The 18777-nt window shown below is 36.6% G+C and overlaps 1 protein-coding gene across 1 annotated transcript in view; it reads left to right on the top strand.

Annotated features, from left to right (window-relative positions):
- The window catches only part of mtus2b (microtubule associated tumor suppressor candidate 2b), a 50810-nt gene that overhangs the window by 27997 nt on the left and 4036 nt on the right, over positions 1-18777 (top strand). The window contains exons 5-12 of the mRNA XM_079885510.1: positions 1185-1271; positions 3637-3735; positions 5020-5219; positions 12722-12788; positions 14449-14663; positions 15820-15925; positions 16168-16241; positions 16328-16426. Coding sequence (XP_079741636.1) covers positions 1185-1271; positions 3637-3735; positions 5020-5219; positions 12722-12788; positions 14449-14663; positions 15820-15925; positions 16168-16241; positions 16328-16426 — 947 coding nt within the window. The remainder of the gene's footprint in view (positions 1-1184; positions 1272-3636; positions 3736-5019; positions 5220-12721; positions 12789-14448; positions 14664-15819; positions 15926-16167; positions 16242-16327; positions 16427-18777) is intronic.

Raw genomic sequence — 18777 nt, 5'->3', positions numbered from 1 at the left:
CCATTCACAACAACAACACTGTATTATGAATAGTTAAACCCTTGAAAACTTAACACTCGACTTTATTGATCTCTAACAGTGTCGCATTAATCATTAATCCTTGCAGCCTCTTTGCGGTGACTTGTTCAGCTTGTAGCGCGTGTGAGTGTGAAGGAGGATGTGTCAGCGTTTTTGAGACCTGGCTAAAAATCCATTATAAATCTGAGAGGAGGAAGGTGAAGACAACATGTCTGCGGTGTCAGCAGAACACGCCACATTACTCTGGACACCGGCATGAGTTTGCAACTCAGGGCCCTAGGAAAATGTTTAAAGAGACCGTTCACCCAAAATGTTTTAAATCTGTTATATTTTACTCAACTTCATGTTGTCCTGAACTCATATGACTTCATTGAGTGGGAAAGAAAAGCGTGAACTTTCTGGTTAGTAAAGATATGAGGCTGAGGAAAAGATAGCAGTCTTTATTCTTGGATGAATTATGGATGCTGTTAAGAGACTGCTGGCTAAAAATGTTTTGTGGCGGTACTATGGTACAGTTATGGTATCAGTTATTTTCATAATATTACTGTATTTTTTGATCAAGTAATGCAGCCTTGATGAGCATAAGAGACATACATTTTTCCAATCCCAAACTTTTGATGTTTCCTTTTATATATATATATATATATATATATATATATATATATATATATATATATATATATATATATATATATAAATGCAAAGGCATTCTGACGTATATCCAGGAAGCGCTGCGATGTTTACACTACGTCAACAACGTAGGAGGATGATGTTTTGGGGGTTTTCGTCGCTTCTTAACGTTAAAGTTTAACCACTGGAGTCACGACTATTTTAACGTTGTCTTTACTACCTTTCTGGGCCTTGAAAGTTGCAATGACGTTGCTGCATATGTAGGGTCAGAAACCACTCGGATTTCATCAAAAATATCTTCATTTGTGTTCCGAAGATGAACAAAGGTCTCACAGGTTTGGAATGACATGAGGGTGAATTATTAATGACAGCAATGTCATTTTTGGGTGAAATATGCCTTTAAAGATTCTCCATGAAACCATGAATGCCAATAAATAACCTTTTTAAGAGTGTACCATAGAAATGTTCAGTGGTAGTGTAAGTGCAGAACAACAGGGAAAGGATATTTTCTTCAAAGCTTCTTTTGTTCTCCACAGGTCCACACAGTGATGAAAGCAGAACTCATAACCCCCCGCCCCCCAGCCGCCGCTCTCTGCACACTCCCCCTCGCGCATCACCCGTGGGTAAGTCGCGCCACCGCCAGCTCTTGAGCGTAGTGATATGTGTTATAGTTATCACAGATTCATTTGTCTGATACTTTTGCCACCAAATGTAACCTGACCAATGTTGTGTCACGCAGCAGTCACATGACCCTGTGTGAAGAGGTGTGTCACAAGCGGTTTCCATCCGCCCATTTCCATCCACACACACACACAAAAGCTAAATGGAAACGCCAAGATGCGCATAAATTCTAAAAACGTTTGTGCTCAATTGAGGCGGATAATTTTTTAACCAATTTAGCCAAACCCTAACCTCAACAACAAAAAACTTGGATGTGATTGGATAACTGAACTAACCTCTTTACTTTTTAATCACTTTACCGAAATGTGAGATATCAAAATGTATAGAACTGTAAATACAATTATTATTATTATAAAAGTTGCAATAAATAAACACGTATTTCTATCATCTCTATGTGTTAAAGAGTCACTGAAGGAGAAGAGCCGGTCGATAGCTGAAGACATTAGAATAATAATAACAGAATAATATTCTCACTCTTACAGAGAATTGAGCAAACCTAGTAATTATGGACAAAATCAATTCATGGCTTATAAAGAGGTAGATTCGTTCGCTCTGATGGAGAACAAATCTTACGAAGCAATAATAGCAATGAGCTTTATTTAAAAATACACTATTAAACCCTCCCAGAAGAGGTATATCATTTTATTATTTTTTTAAATCCATAGTTTTTAGTACGAAAATAAAACTTTGGAAACATGTTAAGACTGTCAAAATACACATCATTTATTTTTTCAGATCTTTTAAATAAAAAAATGTAACCATTTACACATGAAATTATGCTGATTCTTTTTTTAAATTCTCATAAATATTCAATCCATCTAATGATATATACAAATAAAATGTATCAGAAATATTGATATAAAATATATTTTTTCTTGCATCACATTGGTTTTGCTGTAGTTCTAGTAACATTTTCAATTGTTTTGTTTTTTATTAATAAAAAGGAGGTAAATGAAGTAATAGCATGGTAAAAACAGTAACATTCAAAACTTTAAAAATGTTTACATTTATTTATTAATTACAAGTTATTGATCAGATACAATATGGTTTTAGCTGAAAAATATTAAGTTATGACTTTTTTTAAAAGCTTGTGCAAAAGCTGTAAAGCATTATTAGAGGGTTAAGCTAAATGATAAAGTTCATCAAATGTGTAAGCTCTTTTAATGTAAACTACTTTTTTTATTGTAAATTATTGTTTTATATATATATATAAGGAATATATTTGACCAAAAATACAGTAAGACCAGTAATATTGTGAGATATTATTACTATTTACTAATATTCTATGTGAATATATTTTAAAATGTAATTTATTCCTGTGATCAAAGCTGAATTTTTAGCATCATTACTCCAGAATGAAATAATTCTAATATGAGGATTTGATGCTCAAGAAACATTTATTATTATCAATATCGAAACAGTTATGCTGCTTATTTTCTTAATTTTCTAAATTTTATTTACTTTTTTTCAGGATTTTTTGATGAAGGTCAAAATAACAGCATTAATTTAAATCTTTTGCAACATTATAAATATTTTACTGTCACTTCTGATCAGTTCAGCAGTGTTCATGCTGAATAATATATTACAAATATATATAATATAACATGTAACATATTCTCCAGTATTCCGAGTTAATTTAAATTTATATATATATATATATATATATATATATATATATATATATATATATATATATATATATATATATTAGGGCTGTCAAAAGATTAATCGCGATTAATCGCATCCAAAATAAAAGTTTGTGTTTACATAATATATGTGTGTGTACTGTGTATAATTATTTTGTATATATAAATACACACACATGCATGTATATATTTAAGAAATATTTGCATACATATACTGTATATATATATATTTATATAGTTTATATTATATATAAATATATATTTTTTTATATATAAATAACAAATTTTTCTTAAATATATACATGCATGTGTGTGTATTTATATATACAAATTTAATTATACAGAGTACACACACATATATTATTAAAAACAAACTTTTATTTTGGATGCGATTAATCGCGATTAATCTTTTGACAGCCCTAATATATATATATATATATATATATATATATATATATATATATATATATATACAGTATATTCTTGAAGGGCCCTTTAGTGGCTGAAGTATGCATTGCACCACAGCTGATCACTACAGTCACAGTATGAGAGAAACATTAGTGGACCGAGGGCTCCAGCTAGTGGACACTTTCAGAACTTACTTTATCCTTATGTAAAGCTACGGTATCATATAATAAATGCGCTCTTTGTTTCTCTACAGCCTCTAGAAAGGAGTTTCAAAGGGATGGAGAAATCAGCCGTCCCATTGTGTCGTCCCCGAAGAGGTTTGCAGTGGTCTGTCCCAAGCCTCAGTCCCCCGGTGAGTGTCCCGTGACCGTGCGAGGTCTATTTCTTCCTATCGCCCCTCCCAGTCATTTCACATCCCTCATTAACCAGCTACTAGTGGTTGTCATAGCAACACTGTGAAGACTAAAGACTTCCATTAGGAAACCGGAGAGTAATTCCCTCACTAATGCTTCCAGACTAATGGAGGAAAAATTTACATCACAGGTCTTAAAATAAGATTATTTTACGTTTTGCTCAGTTTTTTATTTCTGTATTCTCAATAATTCAGTTGAAATACACAATAAATGTGACATACCAATACATAATGTCAGTTTGTAAACATTCACAAATTATATATAAGCATATTTATAAAAAGTTCTTCTAAAATCTGATTGGATGGTCTATGTTAACAATTGTTTGGGATTGGTAAGATTGTGGTTTTTGAAAGAGGTCCTTTATGCTCACTGCGTTTATTTGACCAGTCGATACAGTGAAAATAGTAATAGTGTGGAATATAATTACAATTTAATTTTTGTTTAAATATACAGTCAAACCAAAATTTATTCAGACACCTTCAACATTTCTCACATTATCAGTTTATTCGCTATAGTTTAGAAAATGGTAATAAAATACGACATGAACTCAGAGTTATCAAATCAGTAGATATTTCACTGCTTTCGGCCATCCTTCTGTTAGACTGTCTCACAAATGAATTAGGTTGAATAGCTGTCATCTGTTAAATTTAAGTACTCAATTAGATAATACCAATTTAGGTAAACCAATTACCAAGCAATGCTTAATTTTGTTCAGTCTGTGGTGTAAAAAGGTCGCATTAGCAATTAAAGAAAATACACTTAAGCAAAACATGGTCAGGTCAAAGTGTCTGAATAATTTTTGGTCCCAAATTTGTATAGATTTTACTGGTAGTCCACTGTATGAAGAGTTTTTGGGTATAATATGTCACAGTTTACTTTATTTTGCTATTCTCACTTACATAAATGAACTATAAATTCCTGCACCCACTACTAGTAAAAAAATAATCTGGTGTCTGAATAATCTTTGGTTTGACTGTATGTTAAAATGTAAATAAACTCATACAGGTTTGGAACAACCTGAGGGTGAGTAAATGATAGCAGAATTTTCATAGGGTGAACTATCCTTTTAAAGGTTTTTTTTTTTTCGTTTGGTGTTGGATGCATGTAAACCTATTGTAGGAGACCTCCAAAACAAAATTAGGAACCTTTTAAATAGCATAAGAAATCTCATTCTCGTACTAACTAGTTTTTTTTTTTTTATCATATTTCTTCATATCTCCCAGTGCGTCAGAAGTCATGTGTGGCCCGTCTGGGCGGGCGTTCAGACGGTGTGGATGCCGAGCGGGAGAAGTTGATAATGCAGAGACTGAAAGAGAGATGTGAAGATCAGGCCCGGCAGCTGATCATCCTGCAGGAGGAGCTCAGGAAGTCTTCACGATGCCTGGATGTGTTCACCATCAGCACACAACACTTCTGCCAGAAGGTGATGCTCTCAGAGTCTTCATATGACACCACTGTAACTAACTTAACAGTTAAGACCGTGATGGTACCACAAGGGGTTGCAGGTTCAATCCCAAATAGGGATTACCCAGAATTCAAAGTTTACGATGATGTAAATGAACTGCTGAAAAATTGTTTGAAAAGTGTTTGAAAGAATCAATGGAAACTAGGCAGTCAAAGTGATCAAGTGTTGTGTTCAAGAGCCCAGGGGGTCAAAAGAAAACACCTTAATGGGGCTGTCAAAATGGCTGAAAAACTTAATTGGAATTTTATACTAAAATATTACTAATATTCAAATTATATTCAAATTTAAAAGGCATAGTTTCAGTTAGGCTTGTCTCCTGAGGCCACAAGAGGGCGCGGTGAGCAAAATATTAACGCACCACATTAAATTGTTTATTCAAAGCAATACAAATGACATGAGTGTCTGAAAATAAGTGCATAAGGTTTATACTAATGTTTATAAATCAAATATAATTTCATAAATCACGTAAACAATTATGAACAAAACAGCATCATGCATTTATGCCTAGTTTATTACGAAGAGCCGAAGCGGTGATCACACGGAGTACTTTTTGAGTCTAAAAACACGAGTAGCTGTGGAATGGAAAAAGCCCTACAAGCCCTTGAGACGTGTTTTTTAAAGGGGTCCTATTTTTCCACTTTTTTTTACAACTTTAGTTAGTGTGTAATGTTGCCGTTTGAGCGTAAAAAATATCTGCAAGGTTGCAAAACTCAAAGTCCACTCAAAAAGGTAGTTTTTATTTAACAGAATCCCCTTTTCAAGAACTACAACGAACGGCTCGTTTGGACTTCAACGTGATTTTCCCGGATCTTATAAAGTCAAAATGTTACTCATTTAAATAATCTCCGCCCACTGAATACGCACAGAAGGGGACGAGGCCTGGTTGAGCTGCGCTGGAGAAGACAGTGTTGTCGCTATACTGAAGAGACACTGTTTTTCCACCCATTTCCAAAACTCATTTGTTTGACCTTCCTAAGGTTGACGAACTTAGAATTTATTTTTAACACTGTTCCTGAACATTATAATCCCAACGTGTATCTGTGTGCTGCACATTTTATGGAGAACAGCTGCAGGCTACGCACAAAAGCTTCTCCTGAAATGGAGCAGTTCCCACTTTGTCAGGACAATCTGTTGTTTAGGGATCTCATCTTGTTCGTATGTCTTTGCATTTTCTATTAATTACAATTATATGTTTTATGTTGTTGCTGCGATGTAAAGAAAGGGCAAAGCTTTGCCTCCGCTAGCCTGCTAGCTAACATCACAGTATTGATGTAGTGTTTACTGTTGCTTTTGTAAGCTCTCGCTTTTGTAAGACTGTTCACCGCCCCTTAGGAAAATTAACCATGATTTTGGGATCGATTACTGTTTGTATTACTAGTTTTCCAAAAAAAAATCATGATTAAATGGTGTACAACATAAAATGTACAAGAAAATAAAAAAACAACAACTCCGAAACGTCCTGTGATATCCGTCCCGCACGATCCTCTCGTTCGTTAACATTCTTAAGTCTGAATTAGGCTTGAATTGGTTTGAAATTGATGCCATCCTTAATATTTACATCTGAGTAGAGCTTGCGGTTATGGAGGGGCGGGACATTTCCCGAACACACTCTAAGCGCTGCCAATCATAACACACTGGGCCAGCTAACCAATCACAGCACATTTCGGAAGGAGGGGCTTCATTGAAAACAGCGATTCAACCAGACTGGGGAGAGAGGTGCTGTAATAATGTAAAATGTGAAACATAATGTGTTTTTTGAACAATCAAGCATGAAAACATATTCTAGTAGACCCCAAAAACAAAATCAAGACTTCATAAAAGGGCATAATAGGACCCCTTTAAAGTCGAACTTCTTTTTACTTTACATGGCTTTCTAAACATGCGGCTCTCTGTTGCGAGACGCAAGTGTAATGGTCAAAGATGTCCGTCTAGCGCATGTTTACATAGAAAACAATTGAAAAGCAGTGTGGAAAATGCGTTTTGTGTGAACAGCTTGGTTACTGCTTTGACGTAACCAAGATCTTCTCCGTATTAAGCTTCTCTATTTCTGCAATGTTTTGAATAAACAACGCAGCAGCGCCGCATCTAGTGGGTTTTACTGGATAGCCTAACAAAAACATTAAACTTTTACATCATCATCACATCTCGTGCGCCACTATAAGGATGCCTGACGCACACCAAAAATTTGAATGCGCCATTTTTGCATTTGAATGTGGATTTTGATTTTAAATTTGACAAATATTCGAAATTAGAATTTTAATTTGACAGCCCTACTCTTTAACCTTAAAACCTTTTTGAATTGGCAAGCCATATTTTGTGTTTTTAAAAATGAGTATTAGTAGTGTTGTCAATGGGTGTGTGCAGTTGCTATGGTGTTGTGGGGGGTTGCTAGGGTGTTACTACTTTTTTTATTGCTAAAGTGTTCTGAGTGATTGATGCTACTTGGTCACTAGAGTATTCTAGATGGACATTTTTATGTCATTGCTAAGGTGTTGTGAGTATTTGCATGTTGCTATGCTGTTGCTAGGGTGTTCAGGATGGTTTCCATGGTGTTGCTATATGGTTGTTAAAGCGTTCTGAGTGGCTGTTAGCATGTTGCTATGCGTTCACTAGGGTGTCTTGGGTGGTTTTTCTGGCATTGCTAAGGTGTTGTGGGTAGTTGCTAGGGCGTTGCTACTTTGTGGTTGCTAAAGGGTTATGGGTGGATGTTGGTGTGTTTCTGTGCAGACTCTAGGGTGTTCTGGATGGTTGCTAGGGTGTTGTTATATAGTAAACAAGCATAGAAAGCTTGGTTCCAAATGGGATTGTTTGGGATTTATTGCACACAACCGCAAATGTCATGATTACCATAGTTTAAGTGTTGTCACTGTACTAAAGGACATGTTGTTTATCATATTTCATCTGGAATGCTTTCCCTCGTCTGATTGAATGCTTGTATGTGAAAATGTGTGTTCGTGGACCCAGTGGTATCAGACAATGCACATGTTATTTTCTTCTTTATTGATCTCATCCTCCTGTTCTTCTATCTCTCCATCATTCACCCCTCCTCCTCCCAACCTCTCCGAGTGTGTGTGTGTGTGTGTGAGAGAGAGAGAGAGAGAGAGGGCGAGAGGCTTGGGGGTTGTCTGAAGAACATGTGTAGAATCGCAGACTCACACGACTCGTTGTTGAAATAGTCAGCCTATGATGCTAAAAACAGGATGAGGTAAGGTCGTTTGTTAGGTAATTTTAGCCTTTTTCTACCACATTCTCCCTAACTCCTCCTGTCTGTCTGTCCTCCACTCCCCCCCTCTCTCTCTCAATCGGTGTGCGTATGGTATTCCCCTGACAGGTTTTTATAAAGCTACATTTTGTCCTAGCATGAGCCAATGTCTCTCTCTGTGTCTCCATCCTACATGCTGTTCGGATACTACAGAAACAATGTCAGGAAGAGTGTGTGTGATGCTGCTTTCTTGCTCGGTGACTTGTTTGCTAAAGTAGGACCAGTGATGCTTTTTGTATAAGACCTGGTTTATTTAATAATCATTCTACATTCATCTTTTATATACTTTGTGATGATGGTAGTGTATGCATGTGTGTGTGTGTGTGTGTGTGTGTGTGTGTGTGTGTGTGTGTGTGTGTGTGTGTGTGTGTGTGTGTGTGTGCGCTGTCAGTGAAGACAAACATGTGCTCTTACGGAGAGGGAAGCCCCACCCTGAATGCTGAGTCTGACACTTGATGCAGATGGTCTGATATCATAATTCTATTGTTTTAAAGCACTTTTGGTCTTTATTGACCTTTTTATATGAATGCATTTGAAATGAAACATTGCATGATATGAGCATGGATGATGCCACTAACTAGATTTTAACATTTTCTGAAGAAATTGTCAGTGTTGCCCTTGCAAAACTTGTCGCCATGCAGTTGGAGTGGTTGGATGTTTTTGGATGGTTGCCAGGGCATTGCTATGTGGTTCCCAATGTTTTGTGAGTGGTTGTTGATGTGTTGCTATGCACTTGCTGTTTTGTTCTGGGTGGTTGTTATGTGGTTGCTAAGGTGTTGTGAATGGTTCTTGTGTGAGTGGCTTGGGTGTTGCTGTGTGGTTAAGGTGTTGTGAGGGGGTCTTTATGTGTTGCTATGCACTTGCTTTAGTGTTCTGGGTGTTTGATAGGTCATTACTATGTGGATGCTAACTTGTTGTGAGTGGTTCTTTATGTGTTGCTATGCACTTGTTGTAGTGTTTTGGGTGGTTGATTGTTCATTGCTATGTTGTTTCTAAGGTGTTGAGTGGTTCTTTATGTGCTGCTATGCACTTGCTGTAGTGTTCTGGGTGTTTGCTGAGGTGTTGCTACGTGGTTGCTAAGGTGTTGTGAATGGTTGTTTGCTGGATACTATGTGGTCACTAAAGTGTTCTGGGGGGTTGCCAGGGTGTTGCATTTTGGTTTCTTAGGAGTTGTGTGTGGTTATTTATGTGTTATCATGTGGTTAATGTGGTGTTCTGGTCAATTGTTAGGGTGTTGCTTTGTGGTTGCTAAGGTGGCTGTTTGCACATAACCACGTGGTCTCTAAGTTTATATGGGTGGTTGCTAGGGTGTTGCCATGTGTGTTGCTTGTTGCTGAGCAGTTTCTATGTGTATTATATGGTTTTCTGGGTGGTTGTTTGTCTATTTCTATGTTGTCACTAGGGTCTTCTGGGTAGTTGCTTTGAAGGTATTGTATTTACATGTGATTGCTAGGGTGTTCTTGGTGGTTGTCAGGATGTTTCCATGTGGTTGCTAAGGTGTTGTGAGTTCTTTTTTGTGTATTGCTTGCTAGAGGGTTCTATGTGGTTGCTAGAGCTTTGCAAGGATGTTGCTAAGGTGTTGTGAGTGTTGTCGCTAGGGGACTGATATGAGGTTGTGTTGAGTGATTTTTAACATGTTGCTATATGGTCACTAGGGTGTTTTGAGTGATTGCTAGAGAGTGCTAATGAGTTCTGAATGGTATCTGGCATGTTCCTATGGATGTGGTTACTTTTAGTTTATTTAGTGTAAACATATTGGTACAGAATATCACAGAGATGTAGGGCTAACTTCTCCTCGACAAGAAATATGATTCCGGACAAGTTCCAGAACCAAAATGTTTAGGGTTATGGGTTTATTTAAAGTCCTAACCCCTGAGATGAGCAGTAGTAACAGTGATGCTCATCATATATCACTAATAAGAAAGTCCATGTATGATATGTGTTTTTAAAGCATGTTTAAGCTGTAGGTGTGTTGGGTTGTAACAGTGTTACACCCTACAGATTTATCTTTTGTTTTATAGGTGGCGACTGAGTCCTTGAGACCGCCTTGCTCTCTCAATTATAGACCTTTCGCAGCAGGAAATGAAAGGTAACTACGGCTGAGGAACGAGCCAGTTGGATTAGTATTCATTGAAAGCCTCTCTCCAGGGATCTGCGTGTTATGTTGTGTGCTGGAGGAAGATCTGATTGGGTGAGAGCTGTAGATGTGACACAATGATGACAGGTCAGGGCATTTGTGGGGTCATGGGGTCTAGACCCTGCTGTTTGTTTACAGTGTGAGAGGGTCAGGTGTTTTTTAACAGCAGATGGCGCTTGGAGATGAATGAGTGTAGGATTCATGACTGCTGTGTTAAAATGCTGACTCATGGCGTATAATTTGCTGACATTGATTCTTATTAACAAGTATGGATCCCAAACATCTCATTGTGTTGTGGCAACATCAAACATTCCTGGTACAGATATGGTTATTTATGTCACTTTGGAGTAAATGTGCTATTAACAGATACAGGTACTTCTAGTTAGATAGAGGTCTGTGACATGTTTATCTGGAGCTTGCTGGGTTAATTTAAGGGTTGAGGAACATTGTTTTGTATTTAATTATGTGTGCTGCTGGTATACAGAGATATCTTGTTTAATACCTATTATACCCTTTTTCAAAGTCTTGATTTTGTTTTTGGGGTCTACTAGAATAGGTTTTTATGCTTGGAACTTGGAAAACTTGGAAAGTTTTTTTCACATATTTCACATTAATTGCAGCATCCGTAACGAACTGTGGACGACTTCACTGTTTTTGCTCCCTGTCATTTTGCTTTATATGATGATTGATTCATCGCAAATTCTCGGCGTACGTCATATTTATGCACATGTGACTCTTCAAAAAGGCGCTGATTGTTGACATGCTAAAATATATAGATCAATTTGTATATGTACCTATATTTAAATGGGATTACATATATATAGGGCTGTCAAACGATTAATCGCATCCAAAATAAAAGTTTGTTTTTACATAATATATGTGTGTGTACGGTGTATAATTATTTTCTATATATAAATACACACACATGCATGTATATATTTAAAAAATATTTGCATGTATATACTGTGTATATATATTTATATTATATATAATTTATATTATATATAAATATTTTATATATAAATGCACATTTTTCTTAAATATATATGCATGTGTGTGTATTTATATATAGAAAATAATTATACTCCATACACACACATATATTATGTAAACACAAACTTTTATTTTGGATGCGATTAATCGCGAATAATCGTTTGCCAGCCCTAAATATATAATGTACTAAATCACAGTTTGCTTGCTAACTGTGACCAAGAGCAGATCTATTTAAGTCCACATGTAATTTGAAACAAAAAACATGCTTCTAAAAACAGGTTGAGAGCTCCGACCACGTAAGTTTGTGAATGTTCATTGTAAAATTGTTTAACTATATTGGTAATGATGGAATAGTTGGGTTAATAGTTAATGATAACTATACTTTTGGGAAAAGCACCCCTGTTTAGTTCTTGTTTCTATGAAGCTCCTCCTTCTGAAAACTGCAATGTGCTCTGATTGGTTGGCCGGGCCAGTGTGTTTGGTGATTGGTCAACTGCTTCAAGTGTGTTGGGAAATGTCACGCCCCTTACTATAACCGTAAGTTTCAACACACTATTAACAGACTCAACCAGGTTTCGTCCATTTATTTTGCGTGTTCCTTGAGCGTGAATTATTTAAATGAGGAATACTCAAAACTCAAGACTACAATGGAGGCGTTTCAGGGAGTTCAGAAACAGTGTTTACTGATATAGAGAACAACTGCCTTTGGAGTGACTTTGTGCTTTGTAACTTTGCAGACCTGTTTCATGTTCAAACAGCAACATTACACACTAAAGGAAGTTGAAAATTTAAAAAAGCATAAATAGGTCCTTTTTAAAGTGGTATTTTGGCTGGTATGTTTTATTTGGTTAAAAGTGAGCAGCATAGAGTTATTTGCAATTTTGTTGATTCATCCCTCATGTTTATTCATAACAAAATTTTGAAACGTTTGATAACACATTTACTGCGGTAAGCACTGTTGAACATCAGTTCCACTGCCTAATTTTCCCCTACACTCATGTGAGTTTGCAGATTCTGTGTGGAGCAATTCATAACACATTTGTGTATCTCCCCATGTGTGTTTTCCAGAGCGAGAGCGCTGTCGTGAAGGAGAGGGAGTTATCCCTGCAGTTAGCCAGGATCAGGGATGAAGTGGGTAAGTCTTCTCTGGACATCACACACACAACAGTGATCTCATGTCGCCCACTTGTGCTGCAGCATACTCACAAATGTTAGAATGAGGTCAACCACTCAAGAAATAAAAACCAAACTGACTTTCTCAGATTGCATATTTGTAAATGGCATTTTTCTCTTTCCATCCCCCTCATATTTAATTTGGAGAGAAGCCATTTGAAGAGAAGTTGAGTGGCATATTCTACAAATATGGCACACTTTGGTGTGTCCTCCCCTTTTTTTTGGAAGCTTTAGTGGCACAATTCCATTTCATTTTGTTTATAAAGTTTTAAATTTGGTAGGTAAACTATTTTGTAATATACAATTAAGCTAGGATGAAAATCAGCTAGTTTTAAATGTATCAAATATCTCGTATAAAACCATACAATGTCATAATTTTGATTGATATTTAGTTTAATTTTTAATCACCAAATACACTATATTCATCTGTGTTATTTTGCATACAACTGTGTTACAGTATGATTTCCCCTTATTATGAAAAATATGCTATTCCTTAAAATTGTCACACCCAAGAAACATGACTTGTTCTCTTTCTACAGCGTGTCTTTCCATTTGATAATTTTGCATTTCTGCATTCTTCAAGCTCAAGCTTCAACCCTAGTTATTCAAACAAATGTTTTTCTTTAATTTATGGGAAATTTAAGTTTATCAATAGCTACAAACCAGGTTTATTATTATAACTGAAAAAAGAAAACATTACTTGAAGTTAAATGAATTTTAACTGAAATAAAAAAAATATATACAAAAACATAAACTTATGTTATTACAGCTAATTGCCAAGGCAACATTTCTCATTTTTATTTAGTTTATATTGATGAACTAAAAAAAAAAAAACTAAAACTGAACAAATAAAAATAAATTCAAAAAAACTAGATATTTTTATTTTATTTATTTTTCTGGTCAATATACTTGGTAGTATTTTCTTTGATGTTTTTTTGTGATTGTATTATTTGTGTAATATGTGTTAAATTGTGAATAAAAAAATAAAAAATAAAAAATAAAATAAAACAAACAAAAAATACAGCAAAATTACTAAGATTGTAACTGTAACTAAAATGAAAACAGAAAATATAAATATATTAGCATCTCAATAAACAAATAGCATCTCAATAATACTAAAATAACTGCTACAAACTAACATTTGGTGTCAAAATTGCCAGCCTGAGTGACCGCTTTATTTATGCTCAATGTGTGAACCTGTTTCTTTGAACCTTGGTACCTATTCTGGTGAATACATATATATTTTTTAATAAATGTTGATCATTTAATATTGATTGCTATAATATTGCAAGAGCACACAAATCAGGGGTTTTTATATGTTAGGATTAAAAATATTTTTATTTTGGATAAATCTCACATTTTTGTAACAGGGTTGTCAAAATGTGCAAACCCCATATTTAATTAATAGAGAATAAAACAGCTCATATATTATTTAATTTCTTCACCAGAATAGGTACAAAGGTTGAAAGTAGCATAGCTGAAAATTTAGCATATTTAAATCTGTCACTCAATCTTCAATTTTGACACCAGATGTTGGTTTGTTGCTACTAACAATCAACATTTTCTCAAGGTTAAGTATGTCCTTTTCACTGCCCGTAACAAACAATTGTCGGTCTCTCCAGTGGTCAGTGTTCAGCGATGGGAGCGTCTGCAGGGTGAGAAGGCTCAGCTGGAGCAGAGTTTTGAGCGGGAGCTGAAAGCACTCCAAGAGGAGCAACAGCAGGAGCTCAAGGCCCTACAGGAGAGACTGGTAGAGGAGCACAACTCTGAGATTCAGCGACTCCGGCAACAACAGAACAGCCACCTGGTCCAGCTACGCTCCCAGCACCAGGACCAGGTGAGACGAGGAAGTAACGGGGTGTAAAGACTGGGGCTGAATCCGAAATCGTGCCCCTGAATCCTCATTCACTATTCCCTACGTTAGTCCACTAATACTGTTCACTTGAAGGAGTGGATAAAAATGAGTGAGTGAATTCGGACAGCCGTTGAGCGTACATCGGTTGTACACTCATTATTGCGGTGCATTGTGGGATTGAATGAGTGCACTCGATAACGTCCACTATGGTTTCGGACACAACTACAAATGGCTGTCCCCTCAAATAGTGCCCTATTTAAGGGTATAGGGGGCGATTTCGGATTCAGCCTGAGATTATCATTGACACACCTTGAAGAGGATTTTATTTTAGCATTATACACAAAGGACTGCATGGTGTGAAGGCTCAGCGAGGATTAAGAAAGCCTGGAAGGTGTTTGCATGTTTATGTAGTCTGAAAAGTAACTCAAAGTATACTTCAATTTTGACGTGAACTAGTTTAAACGTTGGATTCAAGTTTGGTGAACTTGACACACAAATTGATATACTATAGCCACGTTTCCACCGCAGGAACTTTCCCCAGGAACTAGGGACTTTGGGATGGTACTCGGTGTGTTTCCACCGCAGAAACCAGGGTCTTAATGAAGTTCCAGGTAAACATCCCCCCCTCAGAAAGTCCCTGCTGGTGAGGTAGTACTTTTTCAAAGTTCAGGGGTGGGACTTCGGCACTGAACATGCTGATTGGTTGAGTTCACGCAGCATTTTGATTGGTTGATATTTTATTTCAACCACCATTTTTAAAAGTCTGTTGCGGTGCGTGCAGTAAGAGCTGTTTGCTATCCGAATCAACAATGTAGTTTAAAAAATACGACCGATGGACCAATGACGAGGTTCAGGCTTTAATAAGCTTAAATTCAGAGGATGAAATCCTATGTCACCGGACTACTTAGCCTAATCTTCACGGTACTTTAGAAAGCGATGGAAACGCAGACAGCAACAGATCTGGGGGGAAAAAATTTCCTGGGACAAATTGTCGGTGGAAATGCGGTGGAAATGCGGCTGTGAATTTACTATGGACGGTCGAATATACGTTAAACAGAAATTGCTGCATTTGAGCAAAAATAATCTAATATTCCAGAGCACCTTTTAAACGCTGAAAAACAACCGTTTTTGTTGTTAGATCGAGGAGATGAGTGAAAACCATGAGACGGCCATGGTGGAGATGGAAGCGACTCATGGTGCCACACTGGCCACTTTACAAGAAGAACACACCAGAACCATCAAGAGTGAGTCCTGCTGACAGACACATCCACCACACTCCCAGAAATCAAAGCGACTGTCTAAAAACCTAGCGAGCTATTAGTTATTTGAGCTAGAAGGTCTATAGTAGCAAATAGGTTTGGCCCACTAAGAGAGCTCTGGTAACTTCTGCTTAACAACATCACTACTGACTGTTGAATCCAAACTGTGTGTTAATTCTTCTTCATCAGTGTGTTCTTACTAACATGAACTGGTTGTTTCTTTTTAGACCTGAAGATGGCACATGAGCAGCAAAAGAGGTCAATGGAAGAGGAATTTGAGAAACTCAGACTCTCACTGCAGGTACTGCATGTCCTCACTCTGAATGCCAACATGTGTTGTATTTATGAGGGCACGTGTAAAGGGGTGTGTTTCTCTGCTGTGTTTAGGATCAGGTGGACACGTTGACATTTCAGAACCGCACTCTGCGAGACCGAGCCAAGCGTTTTGAAGAAGCACTGCGCAGAAGCACGGATGAGCAGATAGTGGTACTGTCCTTGATGCTCTCTTTTGATTTGTGTGTGGCCAGTTGTATTTAGAGAAAAGTTCATCCCCAGGAAATGTTGCATTTTTTTTTTGTTTTTTTTTTTGGTTGCACTATATTTTACAGTATGTGCACTTTCAATGTACTTTCAGTGTACTTACCAAGAAAGTACTGAGTAATACAAGATAACTACATGGGTTAAGGTTAGGTTTAGGGGTAGGTTCAGGACTAGTACATAGTTATTACCCAGTTATTGTAATTACTACAATAAGTATATAATATGTACATGTGAAACAGGACTGTAAAATAAAGTGCCACCTTTTTCCTCCCCCAAAAATTTGTCCTTTGTGTTCTTCAAAAGAAAAATCTGGAATGAAGGTGAATGATTGCAGAATGTTCATTTTTTGGTCACCGTCCTTGTCTAGATTACACCTCGGCTCACTCTGGACATCCAGGGATGCGTTTTAAACAGTGTTGAAGGAGTTTACATACTGGATACTTGTTTACTTTCTTTCCTTCTCTATACTCTTAAAAATAAAGGCTTCAAAAAGTTTTTTTTAAAACGATGCCATAAGGGGCTTTTGCACTGGAGGGACGTTTTCATAGTTCCTATAACTATTGGTGGAAGTACCCGCTTTTTGGCGTGTTCGCACCGCAGGAACTGGGAATGATTTTAGTTATAGGAGCACCTTTTGGAGGAACTAAATGAGCTCTTACTTCAGAGTAGTGTCTAACCCAGGAGGTACCAGTGATATAAGTGTACTTTAATTGGTCGAACGCATGCCATACGAAACACCTAAACCTGCTATTTTTAAAAGGCCATGTAAACACACATATGTGACCCTGGACCACAAAACCAGTCATATGGGTCCATTTTTTTAAATTGAGATGTATACATCATCTGAAATCTGAATAAATAAGCTTTCCATTGATGTATGGTTTGTTAGGATAGGACAATATTTGGCCGAGATACAACTATTGAAAATCTGGAATCTGAGGGTGCAAAAAAATCGAAACATTGAGAAAATCGCCTTTAAAGTTGTCCATTTATGTTGGCGATTGTGCTGCATTCACTCACAAAAATAAATGTTTTATATATTTACGGTAGGACATTTACAAAATATCTTAATGGAACATGATCTTTACTTAATATCCTAATGATTTTTGGCATAAAAGAAAAATCGATAATTTTTGACCCATACAATGTATTGTTGGCTATTGCCACAAATATACCCGTGCGACTTGTGACTGGTTTGGGTCACATATTGTAAACACAAGTTGTCTTGTTAAAAATTGGATATGAACGCCTTCTCAAGTCGGATGTACCACTGGGAAGCTTTGGGATAATTTTGATACCCAAGTTCCTGAGTTGGCCGTGCCATAAACTTAAAACATAAACTGAAAAAAGAGAGGAAAACGATAACTGCTGTGACTGTAATTCTTTATTCGTTTTTTTCCACAACAGCTATGCCATCTTGTCGTTAAAGTAGTGGATATTTACATACGTGTATAAAAAATCATTTGAAGCGTATTGTATGTTTTATACACAGCTAAAATAGCCTGTATTTGAACGCAATTCCGGAATCTTCAGCAAGCTGACTATAGATAGCGTTGTCAGTGAATGGGTTGCTAAATATCTTTTTGGCTTCAAGAAGATTTCCCCAATAAATAGGCAAGAATAAACCTGGTGTCCTCCATGATTCCTGTTCTTTCCGACAACAAAGCACTTGAATGCGACGAGCTTCCAATCACGACTTCTGAAGTGGAAAGTAGGAAATATCCAATAGCACTGCAAGTTGTCGTAGGATATTTAGTCTCTTAGCCCTCCTTTTTGCTCTTTCAATCACATAATTTATACGTCTACATTCCATTTCCGAAAGCCAAGACAAAACAAAAACACAGCTCCGATCACGCCGTCCTCCATCCACCAGCTGTTGAATGCTGTGCGTTAATTTATGTCACTTCAAAGTTCCTACTGGCGGTGTAAATGCAGCCAGGAAAATGGCCCTAGGGGGAAATATAGTCCTCGGGGGACCGTCCTGGTGGCTATTTCCTCTAACTGAGTTCCTATAACTACCCAGTGTAAAAGCCCCTATAGAAAAGCCATTTTTGGTTCCCCAAAGAACCTTTCAGTAAGTTCTTGCAAGAAAGTTTTTTCCTTAGTGTGAAGAATATTTTAATAATCTAAAGAGTCTTTTGTGAAATGTAAAGGATCCATGGATGTTAAAAGTTTTTCATGGAACCATAGATGCCAATTAAGAACCTTTATTTTTAAGAGTGTACCTGGTTTAGCTCATACATTAAAAGAAAAATTAATTAATTCATTAAATTCTTAATTGTGTTACTTAATTAAAA

This window comes from Squalius cephalus (assembly GCF_949319135.1).
Source record: "Squalius cephalus genome assembly, chromosome: 11".
NCBI classification, from domain to species: domain Eukaryota; kingdom Metazoa; phylum Chordata; class Actinopteri; order Cypriniformes; family Leuciscidae; genus Squalius; species Squalius cephalus.
This window is presented reverse-complemented; position numbering and strand designations above follow the sequence as displayed.